The sequence below is a fragment of the Lottia gigantea genome, assembly GCF_000327385.1.
Source record: "Lottia gigantea unplaced genomic scaffold LOTGIsca_26, whole genome shotgun sequence".
Taxonomy (NCBI): domain Eukaryota; kingdom Metazoa; phylum Mollusca; class Gastropoda; family Lottiidae; genus Lottia; species Lottia gigantea.
Window position 1 is genome coordinate 1,996,058 of NW_008708797.1, and position 19,880 is coordinate 2,015,937.

The following is a 19,880-nucleotide window of genomic DNA, read 5'->3' on the forward strand; positions in this document are numbered from 1 at the left end:
TATGTCACTTATAATAAAATCAAAGCTAAATATCAGCCAATACCAACAGAGACCGAGGCAGTTAAAGATAAAAAGAAACCAGACAGCAAAGTAAACGGAAATGGTGTCAAAACTGCTAAAGAAATTATTATCAATCAAAATGTGTCTACTGTATAAAAAAAGACAATATTATAGATATTGTTCTCAACCATTACCCAAAGTATCAATCAACAATATGACCTTACCTCTATCAACTTTGTTGGTGAATTGGGACAAACGCTGTAGGTCAAATTGAGTTCCGAATTTCTTAGTGAACGAAGGCATACCTTAGTTGCGGGTGTTGTAAACTTTGGGGAATATTTTGCGGAACTGTGTTTTGCCATTTCATAGGTCCTGAAATTTTGTTCAACATCTCTTCATGTAGCCTACTACATATTATCTTATCAGTTGTCTTGCTTGTACAGATTTTTATTTACAGTACCTTTTATCCATTCATATATTACGTGTGACTATTTTTTAACTATTTATTGGATTACTTAATGACATTTTAAGAACTCTTTTTTACTATTATGATTATGTTTTATCTTTTACATGTTAAGGTCCTGTCACACTATAGTGTTTTGTTGGAAGTTTGGTTGCGTTTTGAAAAATTGGAGAAACGTCGGAGAACGTCGACGTTCTTCAAATTGAGTTTCTAGGTCAACGTTGTTATAAACGTTCTTGGTCACGCTCTGGCAACGTTCACTCAGCGTCAGGCAGTTGTGGTCGAAAATGGCAGCAAAACCTAGCGTTCCATTGGGTTTGATAGCGTTCTCATGGCGTTTGGTTAGCTTCTGCCTTGCGTCCAGGTAGCGTTTCATTGTTTATTCCATCGTCTATCCAACGTTCTCGACGTGTAACGTTCCTCTAACGCGTAAGTAGCGTTTTTATAGAACATCGTGATTTATTGTGCACACCCAAAAATATTTTTCACCCTCAGCGTTTGCCGACGTCCATCGAATTTCCCCAACGTTTGACGACGCTCATCTAACATTCTTGTAGCTTGTTTCTTGCGTTCTCGACGTTCCTCTGCGTTTCGCAACACGTTACTCGATCGCTGGTGAGAATGTCGTAGTGTGACAGGACCTTTATATATTTTATGCTACTTATACAGAATTATTTTGTATTTTTTATCGAATTAATCTTACAATTAACGTATAATATTGTTAGTAATAAAATGATGTACATGTATAATGTTGGAAAATAAACTTTAACAAAATATAATTGTTGACAAGGACCTTAAACTTTTGTGTGCACCCAGGACACAACTAGCATCGATATACCCCATCCAATATTCAGCCAGACATTTGGGGGTTTTTCAATTCAACTAAACCTAAAAGGATCTTGAATATTGTTCTTTTGCAATAGTGATGTCATGCAACTGTAATTTATGTAGTAAATGTTAATTTAATACTTAAAGCCTCCAGTAAGAAAGATATCCTTTAAATAAAAATATGTGAACATTAAACGTTATAATTTACAATAATTCCCTTTACAATAATTTCAACATATGAAGAGGGCGTTTTCTGTAATTATATATATACACATAATAATTATTGATTTAAAATGAAATATGTAACTTTTCACAATTTTATGTTTTTTCCCTATTACACATTTCATAAACATGTTATTCTCTTAAAATTTTTAGTTAGATCATACAAACAGAGTATATAACCAGGTTACATAATGTACTCAAAGAATCAAAAGTAGATTTATTTCATTAATAGTGTTTATTGCCCTTTCCATAAAATATACAACTGATTTCTGATCAATGCATGTCAATGCATAACAATCCTTGTTAAAGTATTGAACAACATTACTTACAAATATAATATATTATTTCTTTTATAGCTGAGCAAATATATTTGTAAGGAGACAATCCAAAACAAAATCACAGTTTACTTCAATTTTAGGCAGTTAACACAATTTAAAAATTAAACTGTTGTTGTATATGTCTTGAATACACAAATATCTTTCCTGGATTAATATCTAATTTACATTACAAAGCCTGATCAACAGATTTCTATAACAAAGATAGCCTTGCAAAGCAAGGTGACAAACGCCCACCAGCAGTTTTGATTGCAAGTACAAATCATTGTTTGTTACTTGTAGAGTGAGCATGAACCAAGTGTGAACGGACCGACGACAATATCAGATCATCACAAAAATCGATAGGTTATATCTCCATAATGACAATAACAAAAAAAAAGAATCCATTAAAATTTCTTGTCTGTAGAGAGAGCACAAGTTGCACAATATAGCTAAAATAGTCAAAAAGACAAAGTCAGACACAATATTTCGTTGAAAAACTACCCGATCGATAGGGATCATCTTCATAATGACAATGACCCACAAAATAGCCTGTAGAGTGAGCACAAGCCAGATATGAACGGATGGACCTATAGATTCATTGGGCGATTACAATATATGCCTAAACTATTTGTGTGATCTTTTGCACTGAATGTTTCCTCTAAATTCAAAATATAATGATTTTATCATCTCATATGAGGTCAAACAATGAGAAGAGACACGTCCATGTGGTAAAACAATAAGCTGATACAAAACAAGGCTCTCTTTATTTTAGATTTTAAGTTCAATTCAATATAATGAAAAACATAATTAAATTTTCATTTATTATTAGTACTTTCTGAAAAACCTGTAAACTTCTGAAATAAAAATACTATAACCCTTAATTAAAAACTGATATCTATGGACATAATTTGATGATTTAAAGAGTTAATCCCAGTCACCTTCATTTTCTTCATGATCATCTTCCTGTCCATTATGCTGATTTTCTACAGGTGGTTCTACTGGTCTTATATTATTTAATAAATCTCTCATAGCAGTCATCAGAGCACCAACACCATTTTGTAAATTATTTCTTGTTTCATCACCACCTACAGCTCCAGCATCTTCCTCTTCTGGCACTGGTTCCTGATATAATACACATAGCTTATCAATTATATTTATAAAGCTTAGAAACTGAAATCTCATTTCATTTAATTAGCTAAAGAAAATGGTGAGTTGTTTGACCTGACCTAAAATAAATGTGCTTTCTTTTGAACTAATCTTAATTTTACCTCAATACTTTTTGATGTTGACACATAGAACTATTTATTTCTAAGATTGCCAAAAGAAGTAGTCAATAAAATAATTCCTTTTTTTGTATGGTTAATGTCTTACTGTTAATGTTTTATACACTTCACTGTAAGTTCATAAATATGAGAGTACTTACATTTGCATTAAAGTTTGGCAGAAGAGATCTTAAGAATAGTGATAAAGGATTGCTTGCTTCTTGAGCTTGAGTTGGTCTGAAAGAAAAATAGCTGGTTAACTTTTGACACTATCAAAAAATAAATTACTGCGAAAAAAGGTCAATTTACAAGTGTTTCATGCAGATTTTTTTTAAAATAAAATACCATGTATTTACAGAGTAATAGTATACTGAAATTTGTCCTTTTAGGAGTTACCTTCCAGGTCTTTGATAAGTTTCAAATGAATCTGTTGGTGGAAGTGGATCATAGCTCAACATTGGTGTATTTGCCAATTCCTGGAAATAAACAGAATAAACTAAATTCATGTTTGATAAACCAATATCAAAAAGGAATAAAATCTACAAATATCATTCTGTTATGATAGACCTCCTACTTATGATGTAGAGATAAACATTAAATATTCACTATTATTCTGTAAACTAGATCTGTGTACCTCTCACGAAATTGTTTTATCAAAAATTATTTTACAATTTGATAAATATCTGTTCTTAGATAGTCTAATATGCTGTAAAATTAAATACACATAAAATTGCATATTACTCCAATGAATAACATTATTGATATGAATTAGGTACTCCTAAAATTTATGTGTATTGACTTACAGGGGGTAGATGAGCTGTAACATCTTTTATTTCAGATAAAATAATATGACGTAATATATTTCTTGGTGTACCTTGATATCTTCTCAACCGGCTACAAAATACCATTTATATAAATAATCAGATCAGCTTATTTATAGCAGTCAACACTCTAAATTCATTACAATAATAACAATAATCAAGAACAATCACATTAACATGACTTCATATTAAATGTTCATGCGAAACTTATCTAGAGATTTCAAGATAGTCAACATCTAATTCTTCAGCTATCAGACTGATATTGTATTACCTATCTTATATCACATAATGTAACGTGCATCGGTCAAATTAAGTGACAACTAGTAACTTTTAAAATCTCAATATAGATCGTATTTAACAAATTTGACAACTTAATTCTATTAAGCAAAATATTTAAAAATTCAATCTATGATTGCTGTTGTAAAAAGATATGTATCAGTTTGTCTATAATCAAGATAAAGTGGCTAGGCAATCATTTATTAATTTGAATCTACATATTCTAAGGTAACTTACAGCTGTTTACATCGTACAACTCTACTGTCTTTATTATCAACTAGTGTTAAAACAGTACGAACATTTTTTTCTAACCATTCCATAACTTCAGGTTCCTTCCAACAAGAATAGGTTCTCTGTACATATAATGTTGTTAATTGTTTCAAAGAATCTGTTTGACTAAAGAGATACATAATAGAAACTCTGTTACTTAAAATCAGGTAAGGAAGGAAACTGTATTTTGTCCAGCTTGGGGTCAAAGAACATCCTTAAATTTATGGCAATGTCTTGATGGAAACATAAATGGTTCAGCTTTGTAATTATATCACAAATTAAGACAAATTCAGCATTAACCAAAGTGAAAATTTTAAAAACCTAACAATGCAAAAATATGTCTGGTTCAACTCCCATTCCAAATTAATATGGAAATGAAATGAAATGAATGCAGTTTTACATCCTACTTTCAAATTAATATGGAGAAAATCAACTCAAATATATTGAACGTAAGAGTTTAACAATTTACCTAGTTTGAGCACTATATTGAAAGAAATGATGTCCTGTTACTGTAGGGTCAGGAGTTATTCCACATTTTTCTACCATTGGCATTAAAAACCCTGGATACATCAACAAACTTTCTTGTAACTACAAATGAAACATTCCAAATGTGTGTAATTTGGTGATAACTTATATCGTAACAATCATTACTGTCATGATTACAAGAAAGATGATGATTGAATATCAAAAAACTAGGTAGATAAAATCACATAAATTTTAGTTGGTGATATAAGACATGGTAAAAGTTTTAGCCAACAAAGCAATCAGATGTCCATGTCATCCAAAGATCCTGTGTTATGTTTCTATCATCAATTCTTTATAGTATGTACTGTAAGCTTTCTTCTGATTGATTTGATTGATAAAAAAAAAACATATCTAAACATCAAATCAAAGCCTATTCAGATTTAAAGTGGGAAAGAACATTTACATGTACTTAAATAAAATATTTACCAAATTATCAGCTTTATCTAACAATTCATCAGTAGTTGCTAAATGAAACTTTGCCAGAGGAATTGAGAAGCCAAAATTTGGTAGCTGTGATAAATTTCTATGGGCTTCCCATTCTTCATATAACCTTATTAAAAACTCATACTGTTCACTTCGTAAGGCATAGAAATCAATACATAATAACACACATAGTGGATCTTCATCAGCTTCTAGACTGAAATAAGACATTGATAAATTTTTATAGAAATCAATACTTAATAACACACATAGAGAATCATCATCAGCTTATAGACTGAAATAATACATTGACATATTCTCTGCAAAGGAGGAATAAATGGTTTAAGTTTTATTATTTAAAAAGCCCTATTCATGTGGGTGTATAAAAATCAGAGTGGGCTGCATGTGTTAATGTTTTTTAATCATTCACGGATGTGGACATATATCTATAACAATGCAGGAATGTTTATTAAAAGGTTCAATCTAACTACTTACCTTAATAATAATTTGGATAATTCTAAAGCTGTTCTATAGCATCCCTTCTGACCAACATTTAATAAATGTTTAAATAGACACAAGAAGAATCCCCTATAAAAAAAGATACAGGAATAAAAATCTAAATGAATATCTTAAAACCTCAAGTTACTCATCCCATTTTATACAGATTTTGTCTTTGTAAACTGCTGTAAACTAAACAGAAGCTTGCTAAAACCATCATTTTGCACCATCTGCTGTAGTATATACTCAAAACAGGAATATTTATCAGTGAGAAAGTATCTTGTATGATAACATTTCCAATTAATAATGGTGCATATAATCTATATTTGCTCATTGAAACAAATCAGGAGACCATTAACCACTAAAATGACACGATGAACAGAGTGAGTTCAGGATCACATTAGAAGCAATGTAAAATACCTGTTTTCTGGTTTTCTATAGTCTAATCTACAGTTACCACTTGTTAAACTAAACAATGGATGAAAGGCACATTCAAATGCAAATAACGCTTTTTCTGAAAAGAAATTAATTTGAGATGAAAATGTGATTAAATACATTAATAGTGAAAATAGTTGTGCTAATAGGTTTTTAAATATAGGCCTACTACAGAGTTATTTTCAATCCCATTTGCAATACACATATAAAGTTAGTGTAAAGTACCTATAAGTTCAGCTGCAGCAGCCATATCTTCGCTCATTCGAAATATTTCACTAAGTTGTATTAAGCCACCAATATGATAAGGATGGAGATGCAACAAATCCTATGAAAAAATTCATTAAAAGTTATAATAATTCAATAATAAAATATTATGTTCACTCTTAAAATAGTGCTTAATTCATCAATTGTATTAAAAACAGAACCTAAAAAAACCATAAATATATTTGCATTCATGGAATATATAAATAAGTAGAGAGTACAAAGTTCTAGTGATGTGATAATTTGAGTTTAATATCTTTTGTATGATGTTTTGACTTCATTTCATGATTTCATTCACTATACAATCTTAGAATTAGAATTCAAGAAGAAATTACTTACTACAATGCTCTGAGGATTAAGAGATTCAACAGCATCAAGAAATAAAAACTGAACTTCTCTATAGGCTGAATTGTGTTCATATTCAAAATATTGATAACCTCTTCTATTTTCTAATAAGTTCATAGATAAACCTGTAATAACAATATCAGGACTTACAAATGTTCATTTACAAAAACACCTACTTCACCAGTTACATATTCCATCCTTGCTGATGGTGACCTGACCTCTGAAGTTACTTTTGGGGGATTTAAACCCCACATATTTCTTAAATAACTACAATTATGCCATAACACCAATATTTAGCTTTTTTTAATTGGTTTATAAACTCATTGCTTTATGTCTCTTACATAAGATAAGTCAGCAAGTCATTACTCACCAGTTTTGGAATAAGGAGCCCATGTATCTTTAGGTTGTGCTAGTCTTGAAGTTTTCTGATGAATTCTTTGTCGATTTCTATTGCGTCTACAAGAGAATGAAAATAAATTTTTAAAAATTATTCCAACATGGAAATTTAAAACCTTTCAAACTGAAATTAGTGATTCTTGCCAGGCAAGGTAATATACACCCACTAGCAGCTTTGATTTCAAATAAAAATATTTGGCAGTACAGTAACAATTGCAGGTATGAAATTTTCAACCTTCAGATATACACTTCTTTTGAACTCTTTGGGGCGATAATGAATAATATTACTAAGTTTTGTAAAAATCCGTCAAGTATTGTGCCATCTAGAGTGTTGACGAGCTAAAATTAAGCATGTTTTCAGATACAAGGGCATATTTGTCTGTTCATCCTTGGGTGACTACAAATACTCACACCAAGTTTCGTCAAAATCTGTTAAAAATTGAACCTTCTACAGTGTATAAAATTGAACATGTTTTCAAGAACAAGGGGTATTAACCTATACAAAATATTTTCATTAGTCTGTATTTCGATAGGGTTCATCCTTGGGTGAAAACAAACATTCATACAGAGTTTCGTCAAAACCTGTCAATAATTGAACCTTGTAGAGAATATATTAAAATTGAAGGTGTTTTCAAGAACAAGGGCAATAACTCATACTTATTATTTTTCGATTTTTCTGATTTTCAACAGGGTCTATCCTTAGGTGATTACAAACAATCATAAAAAGTGACATGGGCGACAACAACCCAATTCCATGTGGGTGTATAATAAATGAAACATTCCACATACCTCTGTTCAGCTTGTATAACTCTTGAACCAAATATTCTTCTCATTTCATTTTCAGGAATCAAGTTCCTGTAGATATAAAACAGAAATAGTAATAGAGCCGCAAGCCTATTAGACGATAGTCAAAATATTACCTGCTACTTCTATATGTATCAAGCAAAGGTTTCGTAAGAACAAACTTTTGTCACGTTTTTTTTTTCTATTCTAGGTAATGGTTTGTAGGTAGGTGACAAGTTAATGTTCCATTTAAGATGTATTACAACAATATATATCCCTTATGATTCTTTTAAAACTTTTCACAGGTCAATGATACAATTTTAACACAATTTTTATTATTTTTTTTAAAAATTAAAGATAGCTTGCCAGGCAATGTTATATACGCCCACTGGCAGCTTTGATTTTGAATAAAAATATTTAGCAGTACAGTAACAATCACCAGTTTGAAATATTCTACCTTCAGTCATACACTTCTTTTGAACTCTTTAGGACAATACTGAATAATATTGAGTATGAGTTATTGCCCTTGTTCTTGAAAATGTGTTCAATTTTTAGCTTGTGAAAACTCTAGAAGGCAAATATTCAATCTTCAGGGCGGGACTGAATAATAAAACCAAGTTTTGTCAAAATCCATCAAGAATCTTGCCTTTTAGTGTTTAAGAGCCAAATTTGAAAGCGTTTTCAAGAAAAAGGGCAAAAACTCATACTAAGTATTTTTTGATTTTTCTGATTTTCAATAGGGTTCATCAATAACTCATACTAAATATTTTTGATTTTCTGATTTTCAATAGGCTTTATCCTTGGTTGATAACAAACACTCATGCCAAGTTCCATCAAAATCCATCAAGAATTGTGCCTTCTAGAGTGTTTACGAGCTAAAAATTGAATGCGTTTTTCAAAAACAAGGGCAATAACTCATACTAAATATTTTTCGATTTTTATGATTCTCAATAGCGTTTATCCTTGGTTGATAACAAGCTCTCATGCCAAGTTTCATCAAAATCCATCAAGAATTGTGCCTTGTGGAGTGTTTACGAGCAATTGTGGACGGACCGACATGTGTGACAGCAAAATACGCCCTCCATATCATGTGATAGATTTCGTCAATGGCTAAGATTTTTATTCAGGTCTCAAAGTCACCAAAGATCAAGGTCACGGTCACTAGATATGAGTCTTTAGTAGATGTCGAACATCAAAGATCCAAGTGTATATTGACATCATAGATAAATGACCTTCAACCTTGAAGTAGTGACCCTAGTATGAATAAAATTCCTACTTTGTGTGTTATGATCAGTTGCAAATATGTAAGGTGAATGTGAATCTAACCCGGAGGTGCCACGCCCATCCCAAAATTTTGTCACATTTGTTATTATGTATACTATGTCAAGTAATGTTCAAAATTTAAATTGTCTACAGTTATCAGATCAAGAGATATTCATAGTTTTGCATTAACTGCTTGAATTTATACGGCAAAAGTCAAATTACGCACATTTACTATAAAAGTCAGAAGAAAATTTTGATAAAAAATCAAGTGTTATATACCTCTAGAAAGAAGAGGTAATGGGTAATAAAGATATAAGAGAACTTTTGTTGTATGTTTGTTCTTCAGGTATCAAAGTTTGCAAATAAGTTTTACAAAAATTAGTCATATTGATATGGTAGATGAACTGTTACTTCCGCGTCAAATTTTTTTATTCAAATATTTTTTTTTTGGACAATGTTAACTAATTGCGAAAAGAATTTTGAAAATATCTTCAAAATTAGGGAAGTGAAAATTTCAACTTTACAACCAAATAACGTTGAAACCGGTAGTGATATGGAAAATTGATTGTTAGTTCGCAATAAAAATTTTGAACTATCTATATACCTATATATCATAAGAATAACGATTGAAAGCAAAACGATTTTAAATGATATCATTTCTTGTGGTGAAATATCTGAAATATAAGAATCAACTTACAGTAATGTCAATAAATAGTTCAGCCTTATGATAAACCATAGAATATGAATATTTTAAAAGTAAAGTTTTTGCATGTACAAAAAAACAACATATCAAAGAAATCTAGTGCTTGACAAACATAAATTGCCATTCTTATATCTGCTGCTCTTTTATGTACATAATAATATGAACAGAACAACTTACTTATGTTCTACACTCAATAATGCTTTCATTGAGAAAGTAATTTGTGAGACAGCCATGGAGCTATCATGGCCAGCTGTACCTATATCTCCTAACAACATATTAACTTCTCTTACACTTGCATCAATCTCGTCTTCTACCTGAAACAAATAATAAACAAATAAATCATAAACAAAAAAAAACAATGTGTGTAAGGAGTGAATTCGAAGAATCATTTCTAAAACAATTCATCCAGGGTACCTACCACATCATTGTTAGTTTCTGACTTGTTCTCCTTTCCTTTCCTTTTTTTCTTTTTCTTCTTTTTTTTTTGATTATCTCCAGTCCTGTTTTCTGGTACATTTTCAGCTTTGCTTTCCCCATTTTTTATATGATTCAATTCATCAACTTCTTCTTCTTCTTCTTCTTGTAAAATTTGTTTTAACTCTTCATCATCTTTGTTGTTTTCTTCGTTGAGCTTAAATAATAAGTAACCAAGAATCTAAAAATCAAAACCGAAAGCCCATAAGACTTGTATAAAATTGCGAAGAAATATGGGTTAAGTAAATTGTTTCCTTGTTGTAAGAGTTCTGGCCTCGGTCTAACTAAATATACTAGTCTGAAAAATCTGCCTCTACTCCAGCCTCTGATCGATATTTTGACAGTTGTCATCTGGAGTATAGTCAGAAGAAAAAGACCCTGATAAAAGATACGTTTTCCTTGACATAATATTGAATTACCTTTAAGATGATTGTAAATTAGTGTTGGGCCTCACCGTAACTTTCGTTTTGTTAGTATTACATGGCTCTGTGAGCTTTGAAGTTTTGGCTGTGCACACAGTTTAAATGACTGATGCTAGATCTGTTTTGCACAAAAAAGTTTGAACATGATATGACATTAATGGTGTTGGGAGAAAATGATGGTATGACTGAATTACACAAATAGTCAACCTTCTAAATATACCTGGGTTTTGCAGATCTGAGGTATCTAAATAGGTTGAAAACAGATGCAGAATGTACCAATTCAACAGGCTTTTTATTTCTGTCTCTAAACCAGCTGACATCTGTCCAAATAGCTATCAGAGGATGGAATAGAGACAGATGTTTCAGTTTAACTAAATACCTATGTCAATTCCATTGATTCAATTACTTTACTAATATACACAATATTGCTATGTAAAAAGAGTCACTAAATCATACCAAATCAAAACGATTCAGTTGTTTATTTCTCTTTTTGCTTCTCTTTCCCTTGCGAGGTGCTGTAGGTTGGCTGTCTTCTTCAACTGACTCCTCGTCAGATTCAGCAGAATCCGCACCACCAACTTTTTTCAATATTTCTTGGAGAGGATCTTCATTTTGAAGTCTTTTCAAAGCTTTTGTTGACATGATTATGAATTAGAGAAGGTTCTTATGCTCTACTTAGTCCAGTTATGTAAAATATCAAGTGTTTATACATCCATGATACATTTTATTTCAACTTTTATTTGTTTTGAAAGTAAAGCCACTGCTGTCTGCTAAAGTTTCTCAACCGGAAGTACATCAATGATTTACCTCGAGACAGTCTTTTTTCTTTTACAGTTTTACTCATTGCCATTGGCTGATCCAGTTATTTACCTTGTGCTTTTAAAAATTTATGTTTAGGATTTGAATTTCGAGCATTTCAGGTTTTCTGTTAAGATTATTATTATATTAGTATCGAAAGTAATGGCAGCATGCATTTTCATTTTTGTGTTGTCGATATGTCAGATGTCCGAGTTTTTTTTGGTCCGAGATGTCTTGTATTCGAAATCGGTCTGATGCCAAATCGGACAAACTGTTTGGAAGATAACTCCTTTGCATTGGATTATCCAGCCAACCGACCTCTGTAGGCTTAAAACCTTAGATATATAGAAGCTAAAAGCTTGAACCTAAAGTTACATTTTGTATGTACCATAAGATTTTGAGCCTAGTAACTCTTTCACAAACACATAGATTATTATTTACAATTTTAAGACTTCTGGTATTGGTAGGCTTAGAGGTTGGGCAGATCATAGGACTGTCTACATGATGATGGGAAGGATCAGAAAGATTTAAAAAAAAAGTTATATTTGCTTTCATTTCCATTTCAGGTTTCAGATATTTGGCTAAAATTTAGTAAAATGCTGAAAAATACCATCACTTCCAACATAAGTCTTTTTGCATTAGGAGTGCAAAGAATAACATTAAGATGGAAGAATGATGAAGTGAGAATGGCTCGAATTTTACAGAAGATGTATTTGAAACAAAATAATACTAAAAAGTATGAACAGACTTTTTCATCTTTACTTTTACCCTAAGAGAAACTAGGAATCCAAAAGTAGCCTTATTTCATTAAAGGGACAGATGCGGCAACCTTGGTCTCAGAAACGTGAATTGTTCCGATATAATGTTCACAGCTTAACCTTGAAATTTGAGCTTCAGATCCAAGTGTATCCATAATTATCTAAGTTTGAAAGTAATTTTAATTAGTAAGAAACTTTTTATATCAAATATCTGTTGATGACGTGGTGTATAAGGTAGACTCAATCATCCTGTCCCACTTCTTCTAACTTCCTGTGAAGTTAAATGTCTTGTTGAGGTCTTTTTGAAGAAATTATGAGATTTTTGTACAATTTAAGTAGTTCTGAAAATTTTTTAGATATATTCAAGGTTCAAATCAATCTCTGGAAATGCAGCCTCTGTCCCTTTAAATTGATTTTGATGTGTTGGAATTAAAAGTCAACATTCAAGCTGCACACTATCTTCAGACTTAATTATAATATTTTAGACGTTTATTGAATCTTTAATATTGAAGATGTGTGAGTTTCTATCTATATTCACCAGAATCTTTTTTTTCTTTTTCAGACGATTCAAGCCTCAGTTTGACTTCGTAAGTAAATAGATAGTCTATAGTTATTTGTAATTATTTTTATCAAAAAGTTCAAGGATTAACAATTACAATGTTTGTACAATGCATTGATTTACATTGTAAAAATAAATATTTTATCTGTTTTTTTTTGGGGGGGGGGGGGGGGGGAAGGAGGTTCTGTGAAGGAAAGTTTGGGCTTTGTTATCAAATTCTAAGTTAAAAATAAGTTTAGAATACTTTCATCCAATGATGAAAGGCAAAATAACATATTGCATCATTTACCACAAATATTTCTTTTAGGTTCCAAGACATGAAAGTGTTACAGGTGATTCAAAAACAGAAAGTAGAAAACGAGTTGAAAGTAATGGACAACAGAGAAGAGCACGTCAAGTTGGCAAAGTGTTATATGATTATTTAGTACAAATCATTAACACAGGAGAATTAGATCCATATTTATCAGCCAATAATGTAGAAATAACTGGGGTATTTATTTGGTTTTATTGGTCTCATCCTATTTTTTCGCTTATATTTACAGAACATCCTTCAACCTTTTATTGAACTCTTCCACAAGTATAGACCCTGTTGATATTCTAATGATATATATATTTTGAGATGTTTTGCACATTGTAATACATGTAACTGTATTAAATAAGGTTATATATAGGATATAAGATTCTATTAAATTCCTAGAATTTTGATGAAATTTGTGTTATGAAATGTGTGTTTCTCACTGAAATTACAGTTAATAGATTGTTATCAAACTGATTGGCTGATATGTACAAATTTCCTGGATATACTAATAATATACTGTTGTGTTTGTGTAAATGATTACAGGTAAAGGTGGAGCCTGATTTCACTAGTATGAATGTTTATTGGTCAGCCACTGGTACACAAAAAGATGAGGAAATAGAAATGATTTTGAGAAAAAATCAAGGAAAACTAAGGTTGGTTTTCATCTTTCGACCTATTCTATCCTTTAAAGATTGTTTAACATATGTAAACTGTTCACTATATCTGCATAGTCTAATGAGAATGTAATTGTTTTTAGTTTTTTATATGCCCACATTATCTTCGCCCCTGTCTGTCCACAATTGGCTTGTGAACACAATAGAGACTATTGTTTTTATCTGATTTTAATGAATTTCTGTGTGAGCATTTATATAGATGAGATCTTGATTAAGTTCGAATTTGACGATATTATTTGGTGAACTGATTTTGAGTTATTGCCCTTGTCTTATTAAAAACGCATAAAAATGTGTTTGTGAATACAACAGAGATTGGTGTGATCATTTATATTGATGAAATCTTAGTCAAGTTCGGTTTTTGAGTTATTGACTTTGATTTAGTGAAAAGCTGAAAATATTTTAGTTAACATTAAAGAGAATACAGGTTTCATCTGATTTAATCAAATTTGGTATGATCATCTAGGGCTATGATGTTGTGAAGTTTTTTTCAATGAATAGAATTTGAGTTATTGCCCTTAACTTAGTAAAAATGCATCAAAATTTGTTTGTGAACACAATAGAGACTACAGTTTCCATCTAATTTTAATTAAATTTAATGTGATCATTTATATGGATGAGATCTTGGTTGAGTTTTAATTTGACAATTTTAAAGATAAATGGTTTAGGAGTTATTGCCCTTGACATGGGAAATATGCTTCAAAATTGTTTATGAAGACTATAGAGACTAGACTTTTACCTGATTTAAAATCAACTTAAATTTTATATAAAGTGGTTTGTGAACGCGATAGAGCTGACAGTTTATGTCCGAATTTTATGAAATTTTGTGTGTTGGTTTAAATCAATAATATCTTGGCTATAATATTAGCTCACTAGCAGATAAAGACTTTTGTTGCTTAAATGCAGCATTGTCTGTCAGCAGCAAATTTCAGCATTGCTGGCAGCAAGCATTGGAAGGGCACAATACTATAATATTGCATTCCCCTACCAGAGAAGAACATACATGACAGATGTGTCTTTGTTTTAGTGATATGGTCCCTCACAGATATTACATGAAGGCATAGTAGTGGCAGGCTGTCCAGCGGCCCTAAAATTCCCAAAAAGTAGGACGTAAACTTCATTCATTTCATTTCATTTATCAGCCATAGCACTCAAGAATTTATGTAAGTTTTTTAGTTGTCAAATGTGCGAAAGTAATCCATTTAAATATTTAGAGCTGCTGGAATTTAGTTATAAAATTCTCGATTTAAGCTCTAAAAGTTCGAAATTCGTGATTATAGGATGATTGGTTTTTGAGTTATTGCCCTTGACTTAGTAAAAACGCGTAAAATTTGCCTTGTTGGCGCGATAGAAGCTACAGTTTTTAATACGCCCACATTATAATGTGGACGTATATTGTCGTCACCCATGTCCATACGTCCATCCGTCCGTCTGTCCACAATTGGCTTGTGAACGTGATAGAGACTACAGTTTTCATCTGATTCGAATGAAATTTGGTGTGATCATTTATATTGATGAGATCTTGGACAAGTTCGATATTCACGATTTTCGATGAATGGTTTTTGAGTTATTGCTCTTGACTTAGCCAGAACGCGTCAAAATTTGCTTGTGAACGAGATAGAGACTACAGTTTTCATCTTATTCAAATGAAATTTGGTGTGATCATTTATATTGATGAGATCTTGAACAAGTTTAATATTCACGATATCACGATATTTTCGATGAACGGTTTTTGAGTTATTGCCCTTGACTTTTAAAAAATGCGTCAAAATTTGTTTGTGAACACAATAGAGAGTACAGTTTTCATTCGATTTAAATGATCATTTATGGTATGATCATTTATAATGATGAGATTATAGTCAAGATTGAATTTGACAATTTTTCAATCAACAGAATTTGAGTTATTGCCCATGACGTAGTAAAACCTCATCAAAATTTGTTGGCGATAGAGGTGACAGTTTATGTCAGAATTTTATTAAATAATGTGTCTTTGTTTAAATCAACAATATCAACTGACCTTGATATACTGAAAATATATGAGGACAGTGGGCGTATCTTGCTAGGCAACCACTTGTTATCCTATCTTCATGAAACTTGGTGTGCATGTATATATTGATGAGATCTCGGTCAAGTTTGAATTTGGTCATAATCGGATGATTGGTTTCAGAATTATTGCACTTGACTTAGTAAACACGCTTCAAATTTTGCTTGTAGTCATGATAAAGGGTTCAGTTTTTATCCGATCTCAACGAAACTTGGTATGCATGTATATATTGATGAGATCTCAAGTTCAAAAATGGTAATCGGATGAATGGTTTTGGAGTTATGGCTCTTGAATTAATTCAGTGTGTCTAATTTGGCTTGTAGGCCTTATAGAGACTACATTTTTTTATTCTTTTTCTGATGAAGTTGATATGAGACCTGAGTAAAGCTTGAAATTAGTAACAATCGGATGATTGGTTTCACATATTAAACCACTATAGACTTTATCATTTCTGACAGCTGGTAGTGGGCGTATGTTATCTTGCCTGGCAAGCTATCTTTAACTTTAGCCCCAAAATTACCCCTTATTTTTCATTAATGAGTGCTGGACAGCCTATAGTGGTTATATCTGCATATTATCCTTTTTATCATGTAGCGGCCAATGGCTCCAAAACCTATGGAATAAACTCATGGAAAGTTAGTGCTCTGTTTATTTATTTCAGACATGTTTTAACATCCTATCATCTAATCAGTTTTGTACCCTGTATTAACTTTGTTAAAGACAAATCGGTTTCTAATGTAAGGAGAGTGGAAGAAATATTAAAATCAATTGATTTCGGTCCAAATTTTACACCTACCACAGTTCCTCTAGATATTGTTCAACACCAGTACAGCATAGAACCACCTCAATCTATTAAAGACAAAATTGAGCATGCTAAAATGGCTTTTCATGAAAAAGATCTTTTAAGTGGAATTTATGATACACAACAAAACTTAGTGAGTGAAAGTGATAACAAACCTACAGATGAAAATGTGGCAAGATCTAAAAATGACATCTATGGAGTCCAACAAGATGAAATAATGACAAATCTCATCATAAAGAAATCAAAAGAAAGAACACGTTCTGTTATAAAAAATCCAGATTTTTCCAACCAAATCTCACCAAATTTATCAACATGTGCTTCAAAGCAGTATAACCAGTTGGCTCTCAAATTAAAGAAACCAAAAGTAGAGAAAGCCAAAAAAATACTGAGACAAATGGAACATGATTATATATTTGAGAAGTTTAAAATGGTAAAAGAAAAGGATGAAGAATATGAACTAGAGATAGAACAAATTGAAGAAGAAGAAGATGAAGAACTTTTTAATGAAAAATGGAAGATGGTACAAGATAAAGAAGATGATAAGGTGGACATTGATGAGTATGAAACATATAATAATGACAAATAAAACATATTTTTTAAAAAGCTTTTGATGTGTTAGTATGGCAACCGTGACTCAAATGGATAGAAATATTAAAACAGAACCTGAATCACAGAGTTTCACAAAAAAGGTTCTGTTTTAATTTTTCTTTCTTGCTCTACAATCGATGAATTGAGCACTGTTTTGACAGTGAAAGTTATTGTAGACTTTTATATATACATGCAATGTGTAAACATCCAAATTAGTTTACTATTTGCTATGACATTACTAAGAACAAGTTTACAGTTGTATAATTTTAAGAAATGAAAAGAAAATTTGCCCTCTAGTATAGAACCACTATCCTGAACATTAACTTTTTTAAGAAAATATCTTTATGAATAGTCACGTGTTTATTTACAAATAACAATCATCATGTTTATACCAAAATACACATAAATTCAAATCTACATGTACACGAAATTATATCCACAGCAATGATTTTTATACATGTACAATGGATTTCTTTATAATCAAATTATATAGTAAATAAAGAATAGTTTCAGCTGGCGGCATCACTTCAGCGAGAGAATATTACATACATTTTCCTACACTAACAAAGAAACATATTGCTTCAACTGCCAGTTGTGATAGTTGATTCATCCTGATGTCAAGTAGAATGTTATGATGATTATTTTACTGGTGGTACTCTGGTAGTGATCTGTAAACCATGCATATCTTTTATTTCTTCTTCTAAGGCCTGAAAATAAACATTAATTGAATCATATTTAATTGCCATTAATCTGATTTAAATCAAATCTGGATGTTCAGTTTCGTGTTTTTTTGATCAATTAGTCCAGTTGCCATCCATCATCTGACAAAAATTTTACGTCTGATTTTAGTCAAATGACTAACCTCAAAAGTCCAGTTACAAAAAACAGAGTATGTATTAAATTTTGTTTAAGTTACTTGGATTGTGGTATAAATCTGCAAAGGACTCATTCCTGCTTTCTTTTTTGTTCCAACAAAAAAGTAAAAAATCTTGAAATTGGAGTGTCATATGCCATCTTGAATTCAAATCAAACTTGAATAGTTACTCTTTTCCTTGAAAGTTTGGAACAATATTCAACTGATAATTTATACCTGTGTAACTAATTTATGTTGTTGTATGATCCGTTTCCCACGAAAAACTTCACTTTCAACATTAATTTGGAACATAGCGCCACAACCACCTGCAATATTATTATCTTTATTTTAGGTTAGAATCCTTAGACAGAATATTATAATAAGTAGGCTAAAATGAGCTACTTCCAGTGTGTTGTTCTAATTTTGCAGTTCTTTGTAATGACATTGTAATATTAGAAATAGCTGTAAGTGAGAATGTAAAACATCATGGAAGTGAAAGATAGTCAATATTGCCACAATATCTTGTGTTGAATCGCAGCTACACTTCAATTTAAATTGTGAAAAGTGATATGGAAATTAGAAAATTAAACGAAACTTACTTTGGTAAAGTTGAAGTGTGATTCTAATTATTTGAGAAAATTAGGATCACTGTAGAGATTAGGTGAATAGTACTGCGCAGCCGTGACAAATCATATTTTACAGAATAAACATTTTTTCAAGCTATAATCCGAACTTGGAACAGACTAAATGGTTGTAAATCAAGATAATATTAGATGCCGGGAGGTGAGGGTGGCACCTAATCTCTACAGTGATCCTAATTTACTCAAATAATTAGAATCACACTTCAACTTTACCAAGGTATGTTTCGTTTAATTTTCTAATTATTTCTCGTAAAGTCTCACTTTCGAGATTATGTGAATCTTTAAAGAATAACAAAGATTGAAAAAAAAAAATGTTTACAACTTTAATACACTACTATCATACACATTATTAACAATTGGCTTATCATAGTATTTACGAAATGTCCCAACATTAGTCCAACCAGCTTTGTCCATAATCTCTTGAAGAGGAACTTTATAAAAGTTTGCTTTTGATACAGAAGCAGAACGTACACTATGTGCCGAGAACACATTAACATCCACACCTGCACTACACATTACAGTTTTTATCCATCTAGATACTGTATCACGAGATACCACCTTATGTGGCTTAATATAGCCTATAAACAATTGATCTTGATCTTGTCGAAGGGTATGTGTTCTCTCCAGATATTTTAGTACGGTATAAACACAAAGTCTCCTGTCAGGTGGATAAGCACACAACACCATATCCGGATTTTTATAACCTGGTCGACTGACTTTTAATAAATCAGTGAATGTGAATACGTAAGATGATTTTTCCACAACCATATTACGCAATCTAAGACAATGTAATGTCTGCACTCTTGTTGCACAAAGTAGTGAAATCAACATGACTAGTTTCAAAGTTAAGTTTTTTAACTTTAGTTCACTAACAGGAGAAAGTT

The 19,880-nt window shown here is 31.3% G+C and overlaps 3 protein-coding genes across 3 annotated transcripts; 1 reads left to right on the forward strand and 2 right to left on the reverse strand.

Moving 5' to 3' along the window:
* Window positions 1-2,754: 2,754 nt before the first annotated feature.
* On the reverse strand, window positions 2,755-8,211 carry LOTGIDRAFT_117499 (hypothetical protein; the record flags this gene model as incomplete). Its single annotated transcript, XM_009056022.1, has 13 exons — window positions 2,755-2,934; window positions 3,254-3,329; window positions 3,489-3,568; window positions 3,896-3,986; window positions 4,427-4,585; window positions 4,929-5,047; window positions 5,411-5,621; window positions 5,900-5,992; window positions 6,323-6,416; window positions 6,563-6,662; window positions 6,938-7,068; window positions 7,314-7,399; window positions 8,129-8,211. Coding segments are annotated over 13 exons (1,503 nt in total), but the record flags the coding sequence as incomplete, so codon positions are not given.
* A 4,141-nt stretch (window positions 8,212-12,352) lies between these two features.
* On the forward strand, window positions 12,353-17,520 carry LOTGIDRAFT_232185 (hypothetical protein). The gene is made up of 5 exons (XM_009056023.1): window positions 12,353-12,518; window positions 13,103-13,127; window positions 13,407-13,589; window positions 13,941-14,050; window positions 16,774-17,520. The coding sequence occupies exons 1-5, from the start codon at window positions 12,379-12,381 to the stop codon at window positions 17,498-17,500; spliced, it is 1,185 nt and encodes a 394-aa protein (XP_009054271.1). The 5' UTR covers window positions 12,353-12,378; the 3' UTR covers window positions 17,501-17,520.
* A 620-nt stretch (window positions 17,521-18,140) lies between these two features.
* Window positions 18,141-18,691, reverse strand: LOTGIDRAFT_117448 (hypothetical protein; the record flags this gene model as incomplete). Its single annotated transcript, XM_009056024.1, has 2 exons — window positions 18,141-18,209; window positions 18,593-18,691. Coding segments are annotated over 2 exons (168 nt in total), but the record flags the coding sequence as incomplete, so codon positions are not given.
* Window positions 18,692-19,880: the final 1,189 nt, after the last annotated feature.